Here is a 19,788-nt window from a genome sequence, read left to right as displayed (position 1 = left end):
TCATTAAATTCTCTGAAATTTCCATGCAGGCAATAATACTCAGTTATTTTTTAAGAAATTAACATGCTGGAGTATCTTCTATTTCCATCCTCACTTCTTCAAATTATGTAGCACAAAATGTGTGTCCTATAAATAAATTTCACCACAGTAACAAATTCTTAGACGGATGTAGCCCAACAGATTTAATCTATGAAGTGAACCCGTTCTGGGGCTTATCTTTGATTTTATTATTATATATATCTTTATATTTCTTTATAATTTGGGGGATTGTAATCAACTGTAATCAAGATGCTTATGATAGTGATGTGGCTCAGGAAGCCTGTACAAATGTTTCAAAATAAAATCAATGTCTTTATTACATTCTAATACACTGAAGCAGCAGTTTTACATTTACTTAGATATTGTATGAGTATTACTAATAGTGTGAATCTTTGCTACTCTATACTATTATGGGTTTATTTGTATACATATTTCTGAACTCAAAGAGAGTTCAATTAAAAGGTCTTCCGCAAATGTACACATATCCTAGGATTTTAACGTTCAGTGGTCAAACATAGCTCAAGGTCAAGATTGTTATGATATGAAAGGTGATTGATCTACAGAAGAGTGTTGCTTATTTGAAGGGGAAACCTTTGACTCCAATGATGAACTGAAAGCAAATCTTATTCTACGGTTCTATCTGCGAATACAAACATCTACAACAACAGAGTGACAGCAGACCTGGGAAATAGGTAGATCACAATACTCTCTACTGTATTGGATCTTTTGTATATCTAGGGCATCTAAATCAGAGTTTATTTGTGAGAAACACTGATATGCTGCTAAACTGAAAATGTTAGCTGATAGCAATGGTTGCTAAGCAGTGGTTAGAGGGCTAAGAAATTTTGCCATTGATGATTGTGTTTGACCAATGAATGCTTTGCACCATTACCCCAGCATGAAAGGTCACTAAAGTCAGTATGTGATATGGTATGTCTCACTTTGCAGTGAAAATGATGGAAGATGATCAGATTTGTAACTGTACCATACCCCACTGTCTGGTGGAAAAACAGCATTAGAGATTGTTGCCAGAAAAGGACAATCCTCTAGCCCATAATTAGTGGCAAGAGAAGCGAGAAGCAACTTGTTTCAACTTCCATAGTACTTCTTCTGCTCTCTACAATAAATAATAAAAAAAAAGTGTGTGTGTGTGTGTGTATATATATATATATATATATATATATATATATATATATATATATATATATATATATATATATATATATATATACACACACACACACACACACACACACACACACACACATACATATATATATATATATATATATATATATATATATATATATATATATATATATATATATATATATATATATATATATATATATATATATACACACACACACACACACACACACACACACAAATAAATGTCTATAATAAAAAAATGCTAGGCTGGATGGAGACCTGATTTATTCACAATAGTCAAAAGTACTGTTGCTGCAGCCTGATCAAGCAGGCTACAGACAGACCACAGTACAATTTGAATTCTGATTAACTGCACTGACATGATGAAACAAATGTCTGATAGTGAGCAAAGGTTGAGTGACAGGTGTCATTTACAGAGTCAGTTGGCCATTAAGACATGGAATAGATATGTGGCACATCATTTTATAAAACTTTCATCATCCTAAACCCCCCCCCCCCCACTTGATATTCAAGATGGCACCTCATGGCAAAGAACTCTGAGGATGTGAGAAATAGAATTGTTTCTCTCCACAAAAGTGAACTAGGTTATAAGAAGATTGCTAACACCCTGAAACTGAGCTATAGCATGGTGGCCAACGTCATACAGCAGTTTTCCAGTTTTCCTCCCTTTGGAAACTGCACCCCATGGCAGTTTTCCAACTCGATAATGACCCCAAACACACCTCCAAAATTACAACTGCCTTGCTGAAGGTAAAGTTGATGGACTGGCCAAGTATGTCTCCAAACCTAAACCCAATTAACCACCTGTGGGGCATCCTCAAACAAAAGGTGGAGGAGCGCAAGTTGTATAACATCCACCAGCTCTGTGATGCTGTCATGGAGGAAGAGGATTTCAGTAGCAACCTGTGCAGCTCTGGTGAATCCCATGCCCAAGAGGGTTCAGGCAGTGCTAGATAATAATGGTGGTCACACAAAATATTGACACTTTGAGCACAATTTGGACATGATCACTATGAGGTGTACTCACATGTGTTGCCAGGTATTTAGACATTAATGGTTGTGTGTTTTGTTATTGTCAGAGAACAGTAAATCTACACTGCTATACAAACTGTACACTGACTACATCCAAGTTTTAATCCGTTTCATTTCTATAGTGTTGTGCCATGAAAACATAATAAAATAGTTGCAGAAATGTGAGGGGTGTACTACATAGCAAAACCTCCATCAGGTCTGATATCTAATAAACCAAGTATGAACTTTAGTGTTTCTGGTATGTCTAAATAAGCAAAGCTTTCGGGCTAACATTTGCTAGACCACCCGGTGTAAGCAGACACAATTACCTTGACCCTGTGAATCCAAAATCAGCAAAGCTACTGTTATCATGGAAAAATTGGACATTCAGTGGCTATGGTTAGTTAATATACCTGCACATGCATGCACAGGTTGGATCGAGTTTTTATAAGTGGTTTACTTTATGCATGTTACAGTTATGAGTAACCATGGCATTAACTTTCATTGTTAAACAGACGATATGTAATTGTACATATCAGCCAAGCCTGATGACAAATACAGTTTAAAGAAAATAGAGGACTGTGTAAAAGATGTGAAATGCTGGATGTTACATAACTTCCTCTTTCTAATCAGTAAAAAAACAGGTTCTCCTTCTGGGTCCAAAAGTGGCTAGAAATAAATGATCTGATGTCATCATTTCAATCTCGCTGAATTTCCAGTCACACCTGGTTCAGCAGCAAAAATTCTTGGCGTCATACTTGATTCAGATTTATCATTCGAACAACACATAGGCAGCATCACTAGGACATTGGCAACATTGGCAAGATAAGAAATGCCTTATCCCTGCGTGATGCAGAAGTGTTAGTGCAAAACTTTATTACTTCAAGGCTAGACTATTGTAACGCACTACTGTCAGGATGTACGAGCAGGAATTTAAGCAGCCAGCCAGGTGCCGCAGCCAGGGCCCTCACTAAAACTAGAAAATTTGACAATATCAGGCCAGTGCTATCATCACTTCATTGGCTGCCTGTTAAATTCCGGATTGATTATAAAATTCTTTTATTGACATATAAAGCCCTACATGGGCTCACTCCTGAGTACCTGCAAGACCTTATTTCCTATTACGAGCCATCACGACTACTCAGATCACAGAGTGCTGGATTATTAATAGTTTCCAGTATTCATAAGGCTGTAGCTGGGGAAAGAGCTTTTCTTATAAAGCCCTCAAATTCTGGAATGTTCGGGACTCAGACACAGTCTCAATCTTTAAAACTAGGCTGAAAACTCACTTGTTCAGTCATTTTCTTCTGATGTTGAAGGTTAAATCTGTTCCCTGGTGAATGATGAAGTCTGGGTTTGTGATTCCATTCCTGATCATCGTCATCTGTTATGTCATCATGCGAAAGCTGAAGACCAACCAGATGGCGAGGTCTAAAAAGCCATTCAAGATCATGATGCTGATTGCAACTTCCTTCATCTGCTGGCTACCACATCACACCGTTTGTTTCTTTCATAGAATTTAGCTATGAAAAATTTGTCAGTTTTCTCTTTAACAGACATTTAATTGGCTTTACTCTTGCCAGTGCTAATAGCTGTCTGAACCTTTCTCTATACGCATGTATTGGGACGGACTTTAAGAAGTAGTGTTATCCAAGCCTGTCAAAGATTGAGAATGCTATTAAGGGAGACAAGGAGGATTGAAGGACAGCTATTGGCATATAATCATAATGTTTGCTCCTGAAATTGATACACATAATGCCTTAAAATTGCATGTAAATACTGCTGTTAAAGTACTAGTTTGTCTAGTTAAAATAAAATGTAATTTGGAAAACAGTTTGGAGACTTTTTTGTAAAATGTTATGAATTTCTATATTTTCACATTGAAATATACTTTTAAAATAAGCTTTCCATTCTTGGATTTTTATAATAAACCAATAAGCATTTAAGTTGGTGCACTTCTAGGCTTAATTTTTTTTTTAAACAATTAACACTGAATGGCCAATGTTATCAAATTATTTAGACTTAGTATCAGTCATGTCATTTCCTACCACTTAAGTCACATTGGTTTTGTGAGATTACAGCTGAAATGTTGGCCCAAGTGTACCACATGGGTATTATGGGCAGGTACCCAGGGGCCCAAGCCTCTAGGATGCCCCTCCAAACAATGATGACAAAATTTAAACTTTTTTTTTCCTTTGTTTGTTTTTGTTTTGTTTTTAAGCAGAAAGGCAAAGTTTACAGAATTTGAATCTCTCTAACCCTAACGCAGAAACAAAAAAAGAAAACACATTTGACCCCAAATTATTTTCAATTAGATTTATTATTTGCAAAAATGTAATATAATATTTGTCTATATTATTTATTAGTCACCAAAATGCCAGCTATATTTATATTGTCATTGCAAGTCAATGGAAAACTGTCTTTTTTTTGATGGTATGAAATTCATGTCTCATGGATAAATGGTTATAAACATCAGCTTTCAAACTGGGAGGGGTAACCTGGATATGTAGACAAGCACCCTTGCTCCTCACAAAACAGTTACACAATCCCGCTGGACGGGCCAATTGTGGAAAAGTCAAAGGCACATGCAGAGCTTCACCACCTCATGTAGTGGCTGGAACCGGTTGAGACATCCTTGAAAAAGCAGAAGGCAAACAAATCCTTCAGACGTTTTTACAAAAGTTCCAGTTGCCAGGACACTGCAGCTCTGTGAACTTGATAGTCACCATGACAACAGCTGAGATGACCACAACCATGGGTGATTTAAAAAAAAAAAAAAAATTCCAATTCAGTGTTGGAAAGCTACTGCTTTGTGCTGGGTGTTCAGAGGTCTTGTCAACCTAAGTCTTGTCAACCTCTTGGCAACGCTTGGAGGCTAAACATAGCAAACAGGATCTTAACCTACTGAAATGAGCCAGACCTTTTGCAACTTTCATTTCTTCAGCATGTCATCCATGTTGCGAAACAAGTTAGAAGATTTTGGTCCCACTTTATGTTGTGTCTCTATAACTGTGTAGTTACACATTAATAACATATGGACTAACTTCTGAGGATTTTATCAGTGTTAAAGATGGATTACAGAACGGCAGACTATGTAGTTACACATATGTATCAACTTTGTTGATAAAGTTAGTAACTATAGTTCCTGTGTAATTGCTGTGTAGGTACTGTGTAATAATAGAGTGGGTATAATGTCTTAAAAGTTTCATGTTAAGACAAGGGGACATCCACTGTATTGTAACATATACAGAATGGTTTAAAGTTGAAATTGGTTACAGTGTCTCAGCACTAGCAACATAAATGCTAGTTAGGGAAGCTGGCAGATGTAAGTAATGCCTTAATGTAAGTTATTACACTCTTCCTTTTACTGCTAGACCCAAAAAAACTGCTGTTCCAGTCTGATTATGAATGTAAATACATTTGTTATTACCCTTCTGTAACTACAGAGAATAACCTGTTACAACTATTAAGATACAGTTGAGGAAAAAAGTTGATATATATGTGTAATTACATAAGGTGGATATCATTAGTAGTTATGTTGCATTTGTTATACACAGGTAACGACACAGTTATTATTTGGAGACCTCTTACATCATGTAACATTTTGTAAGCCTGGAATGGATAAAATCTGATGTTTTTGACCATGTTGAAAAAGAATTCATTCAAAACAGTGAAGGGCGTGTCTTCTGAGGATGTACGTGATCTACTATTGTCATTATATCTTGCATTTGAGACCTAAATGTTGTGCCATAACTTCTTCTGGAGTCTGTGTTTGAAGGTATGTGATATAGTATAAAAAAACTGCCTCATAAGCTGACCTGACGCCTCTGACCTCAAAATAGTTATTGGAAGTTTAGCATGTTTTTTTTCTTGACTCAGTAATGCTAGTGCAGATTTTACTAGCGCCCCCCAAAAAAAAAACATCTTACCAGCAGAAAAAAGAAAGAAAAAACAAGGGAAAAAGCAACAGCTTGTCCTTATTTTTCAATGATAGGATCATAAAATGAAAATCGTCAAGTTGGCTTTATCAAGGCAGTATAGAGTAAATGTATGTAGTTTATAGCCTGACTTTTGTCATGAAACATGCATGTGCAGAGACCCCATGTATGAATAATGTGCTTTTGGAATTGATTGCACCTACAGTTTTCACACAGAGTTCATTTAACCTTGATTGTTCGGGAGCCACTTTTACTTGAAGGTGCCTACATAACACATTCATAACATCTTGCACAAGTGCTTCATAACATGCTCATGGATGTTTCAATCAACATCCATAAAGTGTCCATGTTTTGCATGATATTAATATGGACTACTATGTCAATTTTACTGAGAGACTTTTTTTTCAAAATAAAAGTCCAAATTTTTTATTTTGAAAACAACGTTGCTTTCAGTGAAACACCTCATATCTAGACAGACAAAATGAAAATGACCTCACTTTACCCCTTTAGTCATTATGTGCTTTGGCACACTGTGCCAACACTTTCAACTTGATTATTCGTTTTTTCTTACACATTTGTATTTTGCACTTATTTTTTTCTCGTTTACTGTTCTTTAATGTTTTTTTTCATGAAAGGGTTTATTCAATAGTCTATATATTGTCAAGGACAAAGTTATTCATCCTAAGTTTAACTCTCTTGGGGTTAAATGCTAGCACTGTTATCACATGGATTAATTAATACTTTTATTTTTAGTGATGTTCTTCCTCACTTACAGTACTGGAGAAGGCACAAGTACAATTATGAATGGGTTCTCCCATGTAATTGACACTCTCTTAGGTTAAATATTGCACTGTTCTACCAAAGATAAAGATAAATTCCATTTTGCCTTTACCACGAAAGTTATGGCAGTTAACTAGACAGAATTGAATGTTAAGCCAATCTTTAAACTGCTGTATGATGGGCCCAAGATCTACAGTTCACTATACAAAGCAAAAAAAATGTGCCTGAGTGTGAAAACACTTAATGCCCAAAGGGGTAAAGTGAGATTTTTTATTTTTACAGCCAAGAAACGAGGAGTTTTACTGAAAATATAGTTTTCAAAATAAAAAAAAAGATTTTTATATAGATCGCCTTAAAATGGCATAGTTTTCCATATTAGTATCATGTAAAACATGCATGCTATGAATGTTGATTTGAACATATTATGAAGTATATATGTTATGAATGTGTTATGTACACACACTTCAAGTAAAGTATTACCTTTTTTCCCCCCATGTGAAATGAAATCCAGTGTTGACAGTTCAATTCTAAGTGCCACAAAGAATGTCATCTCTCGCACTTCCCCTCAGACATTACATACTGCATGTTTTGGTGGTGCCCTAGTAAGAGAAACAACATAGGACACCATAGCAATGGCCTAGCAGCAACTTAGCAACCATCTGGGATAACAAAGCAATAGTCTAGCAACACCTGAGCAACCAGCTAACACCTTAGCCACCAATAAGGATGCCACAGCAACTGTCTAGCAAGACTTGCCAAACCACCTGGGATATCATAGAAATGTTACACGTTACAAAATTATAAAATCATACAAAATAAGAAGAAAATATTTGCTCTACGCATTTTTGTTCACTCTAAGAAAAGATTGCATTTTCTTCAAAGTTGGAAAATTTTCATCAGTGTGCAAGTTGACCGCAGATGCAGGGACATACTTGCATTTTATATTTTGAATATTATTTAAGGGAAATATGCTAAAATGCATTATTAAGCAATAAGGAGCAAGTATTGCAGCACAGTAACTTCATTATCTATAGATTGTCCTTGTACTTCTGTTAGGGCTGGGATAAACAAACTTGGGGACATTTATTTATTTATTTATTATCTTTTTCGGAAATGGTAACAAAATCTGTTGCAATGAATATAAAAAGGCATTGATTTATGAGCCCACCCCCCCTGTCTTTCCTTCCATGAACTGACATTAGGGGTTCTGTTGTTTATTTGGATTGGATTAGAACTAATTTATTTCCGTTGAAGGCAAGGCAGATAGTCTTGGCTGCCTGCCACCTGCACAGCATTTCCGGGAAGAGCGAGGAGGGGTAGACCCTTCATTGCACTTCCTGTGCAATGTGCAGCAGCATTTGCATAATGTCACGGACTGCGAATGATACAGGTTCCAGTTCAACTGTTGAAAGGATACACAGCTACTTCACTGTCTTCTGATGTCCTTTATATGCCAGAAGTAGGAGTGTCTTTGAGCTTGCTTGTTCCATTTATAGTTAAAAGCAACAGATGTTTGTTTTGAAGTTTTGGATTTAGTGTCGTGGAAACTGTGCCTGGCATAGATGCAAATTACATCACTGGTCCATAGTCATATGGAAAAGTTCAAACACTTCTGGTTGATTTTCTTAGTGGAAACTGTAGGAATCTGTAGGAAACAGACTTAAACATGGCATCTCTTCGAATCTTAGAGCACAACTTCTGTTTAACTGCCATGGGGACATATTGGGGGGAAAAGTAAAATACAGTATAAAGTGTGCCATTACTTTTGCACAGGCTGGGGGTGACCAAACCTTTGCATACAACTGTATATTACTTTAGTCTAACTGATGCTCTCATCACAATGAGTTAATGGATAGAACCATGCTTACAGCATCAGTTATACTACATGTTATATTTAATTGTTATATATCCATTATATAGGTAATATATTAGTACTCATAAAAAAGGGATCTCAAAGCATTCATTAACTGTTTATTACCACCATGATTTGGATGAATAAATTAGATCCTTTCTATAAGGCATAATGTCTCTCAGGAGAGGTTATCACACATTATCAATTCATAATCAATACAGTAATCTAAAGGAAAATTAAAGTATGCAATAAAATAGGCAGTTTAATGAAATGTAATAAAATAACATTGTTTTATGGCTCAGTTCAGTTTCAAAATATCAGAATGTATTATTGATTTATTTAACCCATAATGATGCACCAGATAAAGACAGAATATAATAATACATTTGCAGTTCATGGCTTAACATATTAAACATTGTTATATTACAACCCCAATTACAAGACATTGTATAAAACCAATAAAAACAGAATATGATGTTTTGCAAATCCTTTTCAACCTATATTCAATTGAATACACCATAAAGACCAGATATTTAATGTTCAAATGGATAAACTTTTTAAAAGTTTTTTGCAAATATTCACTCATTTTGAATTTGATGCCTGCAACACATTCCAAAGGACAGGGGCATGTTTACCACTGTGTTATATCACCTTTCCATTTTAACACCACTCAAAAAGCATTTGGAAACTAATTACTAAGTAAACTAAGTAAGGACACCAATTGTTGAAGCTTTGCAGGCGGAATTCTTTCCCATTCTTGCTTGATGTACAACTTTACAACAAATTTAGAGGGAATTTGTAACTGTGTTTCATCACATTAAGCAGTTAAATGGATTTCACAAAGACTTAAGTGGTTAACTGTTCCATCAATTCTCAGCACCAGAGCTGAGTTCTGTTTGCCATTGAGATGAACTAAAAGTTGCAATATCTCCACACCAGTTTGCTGAGTTTTTTGAGTGTGATTCAGCACCCAATGGTGACATTTCAAAGGAAAAAAAACCAAAACATTTTATCTTTAGTTGGATTTAGTCAATACCAGAAAAGTGTATCAAGACTGATGGCTGAGATCAAGATAAGTCCAAGCAAAATACTTCTGTCAACAACAACAACAACAACTCTTGACTCAGGACCTGAGAAAAGAACCCATGTACTACAGCTCTACTTACTGGCAGCACATTTGCCTGGTAGTTACTTTAATTAGTATTGTTCTATGTTCTATCCATAGCTTATATACTATTATACAATTTACTAAAGGATTCACTACAAACCTGCAATGTAAGTCAGAATATGTTACATGCATACCTTACAACCTTCAACACTCAGTGTTTGTGTGAACTCACTTGAATATTCTTTTATGTTGTTACAGGTTGTGCCAAGCTAGCAGGCTATTAGATAACCAGCTAGTGTCAGCTCATATTAACTGAGTTTACCAAATTACCAATTTGTATATTATGCTACATATTAGGGACCCTAACCAAAAAACTGCAGTATCCAGGACACATAACCTAAAAATATAGTGAGCACCAGTGAATAGTATTTACTCCTTAAAGGAGTCTTGACTGCACAAACAATCAAAGAGACGGCTCACAGTAAAGTATGATTGCATATGTGGGAACGTGTTTTAAGTTATGAGTGCTGAAATTTAAGCAGTATGTATGTGATATGAATGCTGATATATATACATACACACACACACACACACACACACACACACACACACACACACACATTCAATCTAGCACATAATGCTCTATTGTTGCCAATTACTACTTTCACTACACTTTATTGTAGCAATGACCACATTGCTTTCACCTGTGATGTCTTGTTTACTCTCCAAAATGATTTTGCTTCTGAACAGGTGACACAGACTTGCCATGTCTGACAGGCTCATCACTTTAATAAGAATTTGATAAGAAGAAAAAAAAAAAAAAAAAAAAGAAAACTCTTTCCTGCCGAGAAAAGAGAGCATAGACAAGCGTTCCATCAGGTCTAAGCTGGTTTGTGCTGGACTGTTGCTGATTGTGTATTGGTTTAGCTGGTCACCCATATTAGGCATGCTGTTTGACCAATAGACCAGCATCCAAAAGACAACATATGGTGGTTTTGCTTCTGATTAGGTCAGCCTTTTTTCTAGTATGGCTTAAAGCAGTTAGATAGGAATATATTGCTATGTCTGTACCACAGCACAGAGTGCCTGCTGTTCTACAACCATGACCACTTAACACTTAGAACACCACAATTGTTAACCCAAGGATAAAATGACTCGTGCAAACTGCACAGTGCCTTCTAATGTATTCGTTATTTTACTCCAACATACCATAAATCGTTTTATATAAGTTTATGACTGATGGGCTTTAATGGTACAATTCCACAAAGCATGTAGTACAAATTGGTAAGGATGCATATAATGATTTATATCAGGGGTTCCCAACATTTTGCAGCTTATGACCCACACAAATGACGACAATAGCTTTTTTGGCCCATATGAGGATTTTACTAATCAGTGCCCAGTTTCCCAAAAGCTTCTCAGTATTAAGATATTACCTTAAATGGCAGAGAGAGTGTTTAATCTGATGCTTCCTCTACCACTTAAAAAATTCTTTGTGCTCAAATGCTTTTGGGAAACCCAGCCCTGATCTTTTTTCTGACTCTTCTAAAGAGATGGCTGAACATGTTTGGCAGCCAGTGCTGGATGTCAGGCCGAAAAGAGAAAAGTTGCAAATGGACTTCTGGCTCAGTTTAATAGTTTTATTTACATATTTGCTAGGTTTAGCCTCCAAGTGACAACGGAAACTCTTGGGTTTCAAAGCTGCATGCAATAAGGCCTCTGAGGAAACAGGAAAGAGTGATAGTTGTGGTGGTCTCAGTCTGAGATATGAGGTCTCAGGAACCTCTCTTTTGAAAGTCACTGAAAACTAAGGGTGCCCAATCCCAGTCCTGGAGATCTACCACCCTGCAGAAACTCTCTCGAACCCAAATCTGACTAACCTGATCAAAGACATGAACATCATCAGGACATCTGAATATTGGAGCCTGGTGTTTTGGATACAGGGTGTTATACCTCCAGGACCAGGATTGGGCACCCCTGCTTTTGATCTTTAATCCTCTTTCCCACAGTTTGAAATCTATACAAACTCATCATTTATAGGGTACTTTCTATTGGAAGGTGTCTGTGCCAAACCCTAACCCCTAAATTTACACATGTGAAAATAATGCTTCATTTTTCTGTTTCTTTATTTGTTTATTTTTCAGTGTTTTTTCTTTTGAAGTGATGTTTAGTTTCTTAAAAAAAAGGGTTTGTATGTATATATATATATATATATATATATATATATATATATATATATATACACACACACACACACACATATACACACACACACACACATTATATATATATATATATATATATATATATATATATATATATATATATATATATATATATATACACACACATATATACACACACACACATTATATATATATATATATATATATATATATAAATATATAATGTGTGTATGTGTATGTGTGTATATATATATATATATATATATATATATATATATATATATATATATATATATAATGTGTGTATGTGTATATATATATATATATATATATATATATATATATATATATATATATATATATATATATATATATATATATATATATATATAAAAAAATGTGTTCATGTGTGTTGTAGTCCATATTTTAACCATACCCCTGCATTTTAGAGCAGGAAGTGAGACTGTATCCCCATCCCTCATGACCACATGTTGAGGAGTCTCCCTATCCCAGGGTTTTGAAGTAAATGTGTCCTGAAATCTGAAAGTCATTGTTTAATATTGAGAATTGTCACTACTGAAACACACTTTCTGCAATTAAGGAAAAGTTCAGTATTCTAATAAAAAACAAAAAGTTTATGATTTTATGTCTGTACAGCTGTATTTGCTAGTTCTGTTCCTAGTATGTAGCTAAAATTACAAAAAAAACAAAAACTACTGAATTACAAAAACACTACTAAAAAAAAGGTGGTACTGAAACATTTGGTAAAGTTTCAGTAGTGTTAGCAGTAGTAGTGTGTGCATATATATATATATATATATATATATATATATATATATATATATATATAAAAAAAAATGGCCAATCATACTTTATTTACATAATATCAGATGAAGTACATTGGAAGGAAAAACAAAAAGGTAGGTTAATAATTAATTAAAAGGATCCACTGAGGCTATAATTGATGCTTTCATGTTTTGAGTCTTCAGTTTTCTAACAAAGTGTAATAATGTTAATGGCCTTCTTATTTAACAGTTTTTTAAACAAGCTTGCCCCTCTCTCTCTCAGTCTCTCTCTCTCTCTCCCTCTCTCAGCCTCTTTTCTTCTCTCTTTGTGCCTCCAGTTCTGTTCTCTCTCTCAATGACTTTTTGTTTTAATTTTTGACCGTCTTGGCCTTCTTCTTCTTTCCTCCCCCTTCCCAGTTCAAACTATTTCCAGGATACTTAAAGCTGACACAAATACTCCTACAACATTCATAAATAATGGATTTAAAATAAGATTGTTTGTGACCTTAATAACAAAATTGGCCTTCTTTATATGTTAGTCTGATGTCCCAATTCACTTGGCCACTGCTTTCAATGGTCACTTTGTTAGGCGCACCTACCTTATATCTACATTGTCCATTATATCAGCTAATATCAACTAATGAGGACAAGTATGGCAGCACAATAACTATTGGAATTCTGTATTTTTTTAGTAGATATAATGACTTCTGTCAGAGTTGCTGGACACTGAAAAATCACCACTCTGTAAATGAAATATGTATTGATTCAGTACAAGCAGTCTGAATTTATTACTAGTTTTTAGAAGTTGTCAAAGTTTGTTGCAAGTATATAAAAATCACTGATTTAGGAGTATGACTAGGGGGTATGAAAACAGCACTCACTCCCTTAAAATCCAAGGTTTATAATACAGTAAGGCTAATTATGCAGTAACTACAGGGACTTTAGCGCAAACTGGTTGAGCTATTCTTAGCTTATAGAATTGTGCAATAAAACTTTGGGCCTGCTGGCAGACCCTGGCCTGCTAAGGGGTTAAAAAAAGTTTTCCCCCCAAGATGTATTTGAAAAAAAACAGTCTGAATGCATTACTCTTTTATATGTTCGACTTTCCTGAATACATTTAGGGGAGCGTATTGAGTATTTAACTATTACTACTGTGGTATGGCCAATGAGGAATGCTAGAAAGTGACCCATTGTCGCCACCTGGTGGGTCTGGGGTGTCACTGCGACTGGGGGGGTTTGACTTAATGAACTGGTTCACTTTACTTTTTATTTTTTTTATACGTCTCAAAGTTACATAACGTGCTTACGCAAGTGCGAATAATTTATTAGTATTTTATCATGCATTGCATTGCATGGGAAAAATAAAAGGCTGTAAATAACGCCACATGTGGGCAGAGACAATAAAAGGTTCAGGGGTCAAACAGCATTGACTTCTGTTTTTGTCAGACAACAGGGAGCCGTTATAAGCAGGTTTCCAGCCTTACTTAATTGTTGGTCTTCCCTGGAGCTACTAGGCATATGGTTTTAGACACCAGAGAGCAACTGGCTTTGAACGGTTCATTATTCAGGTTGACCACAGTTCCCCCATCATGGCTTTCAGTACAGTACACTCTGCAACCCTTAGTGGAGCTGGGCCTGGTTGCCTGTACACCACCCCCCCACACACACACACACTGTTAGCCTGCCTTTTTTTTTTTTTTTTTTAAGTGTCACTGTTTTATTTGTGACGTGTCTGTGAGCCACTAGTGATAAGTGTTTGTTTTTATTTATAGTGTAATTGACCAGTATTTTTAGCACTAATATGTGCAACTTTAAGGGGGGAGCATTATAATTTTTATCAGCTCTGAAGCGGCTGAGTGACGCCCATTGGTGAGGGTTGGAGTGTACGTCTATCACCTCTGTTTGATTTAATGGTTAATTTTGGAGTGGAGGTTCTTCTTTTGATTTGAGTTTGGTTGACCTAATTGATGCTGTTTTTATTTATTCTTCTTGTATGTTATTTTGGGTTGGGTTATAGAAGTGTTTTAGGTGCTACACTCCGTTAGCCTCTTGCTTTTTGTCCATATTATCTGAATCACTTGTACCTCTTTGGTGGTTCTTTTATAACCCCCATAATTGCTGCTAGTATTTATTACTTCATGTCTTGCTGCTGGTATTGAATAAAGTGCATTCTCTGGTTAAACAGCCTTAAAACCCATTTATTTGAGTAAGCCTTGCAGGGATCCCCTACCCAGTACAAAATTGGGGTGGCGTAGTCGGAGTCTACTTTGGGGGCGTGGTGATAGCTTCTCTTCTTCCCCACCCCAAAGCGGTCACACTACTTTTTCAAAGAACTTTGCCCAAGCCTAATTACAACTGTGTGTCCAGTAAAAATCTGAATAAAACAACTCCATTCCTGAACCGACTGAATATTCTGGAGTTAGTTAGACAAATAAGAGTAAGAAGGAGTACATTAATACATCATTAGATAACAATAATCGACAAACAACAATGTCTGTGGCATCTTCAGTGTAAAACATATTGCCCAATGTTGTCCAAGTGTGTTTTTAACAAAAGGTTCTTCTAAAAAATTAAATTTGAGGATAACATTGTTTATCAGCCAGATTACTAGGACAGAAAAAAAAAGACAGACAGACAAAGACGACAGTCTTTCCAACTTGCACATAGTTTTTGAGTGAGTAAGGAGGCTGGACCATTCAGTGCACATCCTGTGAGACCCACACTGTAGCAGTCTGTTTCTAATTTCAGCCTCAAATTAAACAAGTTACAATTCAGCTCTTGAGACACTGCTATTTCATCACTTCTGATGCTGAAGGTAAGTATTTGTTTGGGTTTCTTGTTAGATGAAAAGCTAAAGAACTTACTTTGCAGTTTTTGGATTTAATGCCACAAGAACTGTGTCTGGCGTATGTGCAGATTGCATCATCGGCCCAGACATCTGTTATGGAGGACAAAGTTAGAGATTTTTCTGTTGCAAAAAGTTTGTGTTGCAAAAAAAAAAATAAAACTCAGTACAAAATGTGCTTATACTTTTACACAGGCCACATTGTATATATTTTTTTTTCTGCCCCCAATATGATAAATTCAGCAAAGAAACAGTAATTGTGCATTCAAATGCGCAGAAGTGTCCTCTGTAAAGGATGTGTCAAATTATTTTCACTTAGAAAATCCATCAAACATGTCATTTTTTGTCCAAATATAGAGCTGTGTGCTAAAGTTATTTTAAAATGTTGTACTTTCATTACAATGAATATTTAGATACATCTGGAAATAATGAGGAATACACATTAATATCAAGCCAAGCAGTGCTCTCCACAAAAATTGACATACTCAAACGTCTTGAAGTTATGGATGCTGAAGTTAACTAAAGTTGCAATTCCCAGCTATGATCCTGGGAGATTCTACGGCCACGCAAAGCATTAATTAAGTGATAACAATTGTGCAAAGAGAAATTATATGCGAGAAAATCAATGGCTTGTATGCAACAATACATACTGTAAAATCAAATGCACTATTTTAAAACAGGCCATTTTTATTGCTTTGTGGCAGTTTCAAGAGCTCACAATTTGTAGTTGATGTGTTTAATTTGTAATGACATGCCAGATAAAAAGGTAGAATGTAATGATAAACATACAGTTCATAGTTTAACATATGGATGAATCATCCAAATAATAAGCTAATAACCAGTAAGACATCAGTAGAGTACCTTTTTAGTTCTTTTGTCAAAAACGCTCAGAATATAAGAATTCTTTGTTTATATTGTATTATAGTACAACCCCATTTCCAAAAAAGTTGGGACGCTGTGCAAAATGTAAATAAAAGCAAAATGCAAGGATGTGCAAATCATTTAAACCCTATTTATCATTGCATTTTGTTTTATTAACTTTTTTGGAAATGGGGTTACACTATAGTACAATATAAATAAAGAATTCTTATATTCTGAGGATGATTTTGACAAAAGAACAAAAAAAACGTACTCTACTGATGTCTTATTGGTTTGGAAACGGGGTTGTATGTCATTATACTATGTTATATTATAGTATAAATATTGTTTAAGTGTAAAACTGTTCATACCCATTATTAGCTTCTTAATATCTCATAATATCTTGTTCACAAAAGTATAACACTTTATTGTAGGTCATTGTTTATAAGGTTACATGACACATAAGCCTTTATGACAGCTGACATAAACCTACATAAACATTTAAAAAAGCTTATTCCTATAGGCGTCATTTGACATTATTGTTGTATTTGCCAAATATGATGTCAAGCTGGTGCAGCACCAGTGACGGGTGATGGATTTTTTTTTCTGAAATTGGGTTGTCATGGCATTTTATAGATGTAATAACATTATAATTTCAGATTATGAGACATAACTGACATTGTAGCTTAGCTTGATGTGACATAAGCTTAAAGTGACAATGCTGGTGATGTGGCTTAAATCTTATGACAAAGTGAAATTCACCTCATCTAACGACCAGAGAAACACTCACTTTATCAGCATTATGTCATTGTGGTACATGTCATTTCACTCAAAAAGCCTCAACATCATCTGACACAGCCATTATGTCATCTTGGCAACAAAATGGGCAAACGCAACCTTGAAGTGTTTCAGATGAAGTATTTGTTTAGTGAGCAGAACCACACCTCGTTTGTTTTTGTTCATTTTACAGAATCAAGAGGCATCATGAATTCAAACCCAGAGTCAGACTATGAATATGATTACATCACTCCAGCCCTGAGTACGACTCCAGCAACTTGCACGGATGCATTGTGTGTTTTCTTAGCAATAGCCACTGCGGTCATCTTCTTCCTGGGTGTCGCTGGAAATGGTTTGGTGATCTGGATGGCAGGGTGTAAGATGAAGAAGTCAGTTAACACCACCTGGTACCTGAGTCTGGCCGTATCTGACTTCCTGTTCTGCTCCTTCCTGCCCATCAGTGTGGCTTATATGGTCAAAAAGGACTGGGTCTTTGGACTCTTCATGTGCAAATTCACTTCCTTCATCCTGTTCCTCAACATGTTCAGCAGCGTCTTCCTCCTCGTCATCATCAGTGTGGACCGCTGTGTGGTCGTTATGTTTCCTGTGTGGGCTCAGAACAAGCGCACCATAAGAAAGGCCGCTGTGGTGGTCATGCTAGCCTGGATCATCGCAGCAGCGTTTAGTTCACCATCAGCTGTTTTCCGAGACATTCATTATGATGCACACGAGGAGAGAAATGTCTGTTACAACAACTACACATCTGACCAGCAGCATGCTGCTGTGGTGTTCTGCCGCTTCGTTTTTGGATTTCTGATCCCGTACTTGATCATTATCTTCTGTTACATTGTCATCATACAAAAGCTGAAAGGCAACCAGACAGCAAAGTTCAAAAAGCCATTCAAGATCATGACGGCGCTGGTTGCTGCTTTCTTCATCTGCTGGCTGCCTTTTCACACTTTTGCTTTGATGGAACTAAACCACCACAAATACGAGAGTATTCTCCATACTGGATTGGTAATCGGTGCCACTTTTGCCAGTGCTAACAGCTGTCTGAACCCGTTTCTTTATGTGTTCATGGGGAAAGACATTAAGAAGAAATGTGCACTTGTGACAAAGATTGAAAATGCATTTGAAGAGGAGGATGACCCAACCATACATTAAGAAACACCTTTTACCACTTTTGAAGAAGGCGAAGTATGATCTACTACTAACGACTCTTGCTAACACTTCATATGAATCCTGTATTCATAAATTAGTTACAGCATTTTGTTGCACTGTAAAATTTCTGTACATTGCTAGAGTTACATAAGCAGCACCTTCTAAACCAATGTTTATACTTTTATTACATGTAATTCTTATAACTCTATCTGTGTAGACCAATGTTGTAACCCACTATAACAGTTCTGTTATATGCATATATGAAAAATACCAATATCAGTATCATAAAACATCACTATCAGAACAGAACCTTGTGAAAAGAGTGCCTTGCTGTATATTTTTTCTTAATTTGAGTTTGTTTGGTTGAGTTTACCAAGTGAGATCTTCCTAAAAGAAAGAACAAAAACATGGACAGGTGACCCCTGTGGGAGATATAACTCTGAGACCAATTGTGGGAAGAAGGAAAATTAAAAAAGGCAACAAGCTGTATCTGCATTGGAAAAATGCCACAGCAAACCCAAGCACGGGAAAAGAACTCTTTCACACTGGAAAAGTACAGTTCCAAAGCAGGATGAAGCCGTGTAGTAGCTCGGGGTAAGATAGAGAATAACAGACGAACGCAGATCAGAGATCAGCGTAGTAAACAAACGATACGAGGATCGAAAGACAAAGAGTGACACAAAATCGTGATCCCAGTCCGAGCGAAGGTCAAATAGGCAAGTATCCAAAAAGGGCTAGGCACAAAACGAAAGTCAGCAGAACACTAAAGTCCAAACACGAGAAACAAACGACACAATCCAAAACGCTCAGTGGAGTTCGGCGGAACAATACTTCGCATTGTAGTAGTGCTAAGTCAGGGCTTAAAATAGCCCAACCTTAGGGTCTCATAATTAAATTCAGGTGGACGTCCTTAGTAATCAGGAGACTTGGATCTCTGCCAGGAGCGGAGTGGGGCGTATGAAGTCACGTGAGACTCCAAAGGCTTCTGGGAATTGGAGTCCCTGTCTTGCGAGGCTGAATCCGAGCGCGTGACATCGTGGCAAGAAACATACTGCCAAAGAATTGAGCAAAGAGAAGAAAGAGGGGAACTGCTTCAGCTCATTGTTTAACTACAAAATGGCACTGATTGTCAACCTGTTAGCTGAAACACAGAAATGAGTGTTAAAGGGAAAGTTCATCAAATAAACCTCTGAAAGAAAGCAAAGTTTGTGCTGCTTGGGGATGTCGGATGAATATTCAGTATTCAGGAGTGGATACAAGCGTCCTTGTTGCAGT

At 36.2% G+C, this 19,788-nt stretch overlaps 1 protein-coding gene across 1 annotated transcript; it reads left to right on the top strand.

The window, feature by feature from the left end:
• The first annotated feature begins 15,567 nt into the window (after positions 1–15,567).
• LOC108411923 (chemokine-like receptor 1) lies at positions 15,568–18,833 on the top strand. The gene is made up of 2 exons (XM_017683725.2): positions 15,568–15,687; positions 17,546–18,833. The coding sequence occupies exon 2, from the start codon at positions 17,560–17,562 to the stop codon at positions 18,514–18,516; it is 957 nt and encodes a 318-aa protein (XP_017539214.2). The 5' UTR covers positions 15,568–15,687; positions 17,546–17,559; the 3' UTR covers positions 18,517–18,833.
• The last annotated feature ends 955 nt before the right edge of the window (positions 18,834–19,788 follow it).

The sequence above is a fragment of the Pygocentrus nattereri genome, chromosome 20 (genome assembly GCF_015220715.1).
Source record: "Pygocentrus nattereri isolate fPygNat1 chromosome 20, fPygNat1.pri, whole genome shotgun sequence".
Taxonomy (NCBI): Eukaryota; Metazoa; Chordata; class Actinopteri; order Characiformes; family Serrasalmidae; genus Pygocentrus; species Pygocentrus nattereri.
This window is presented reverse-complemented; position numbering and strand designations above follow the sequence as displayed.

What these genes read in the sequence shown, in the direction of transcription:
- LOC108411923 (XM_017683725.2), top strand. Translation starts at nt 17,560, where the DNA reads ATGAATTCAAACCCAGAGTCAGACTATGAATATGATTACATCACTCCA.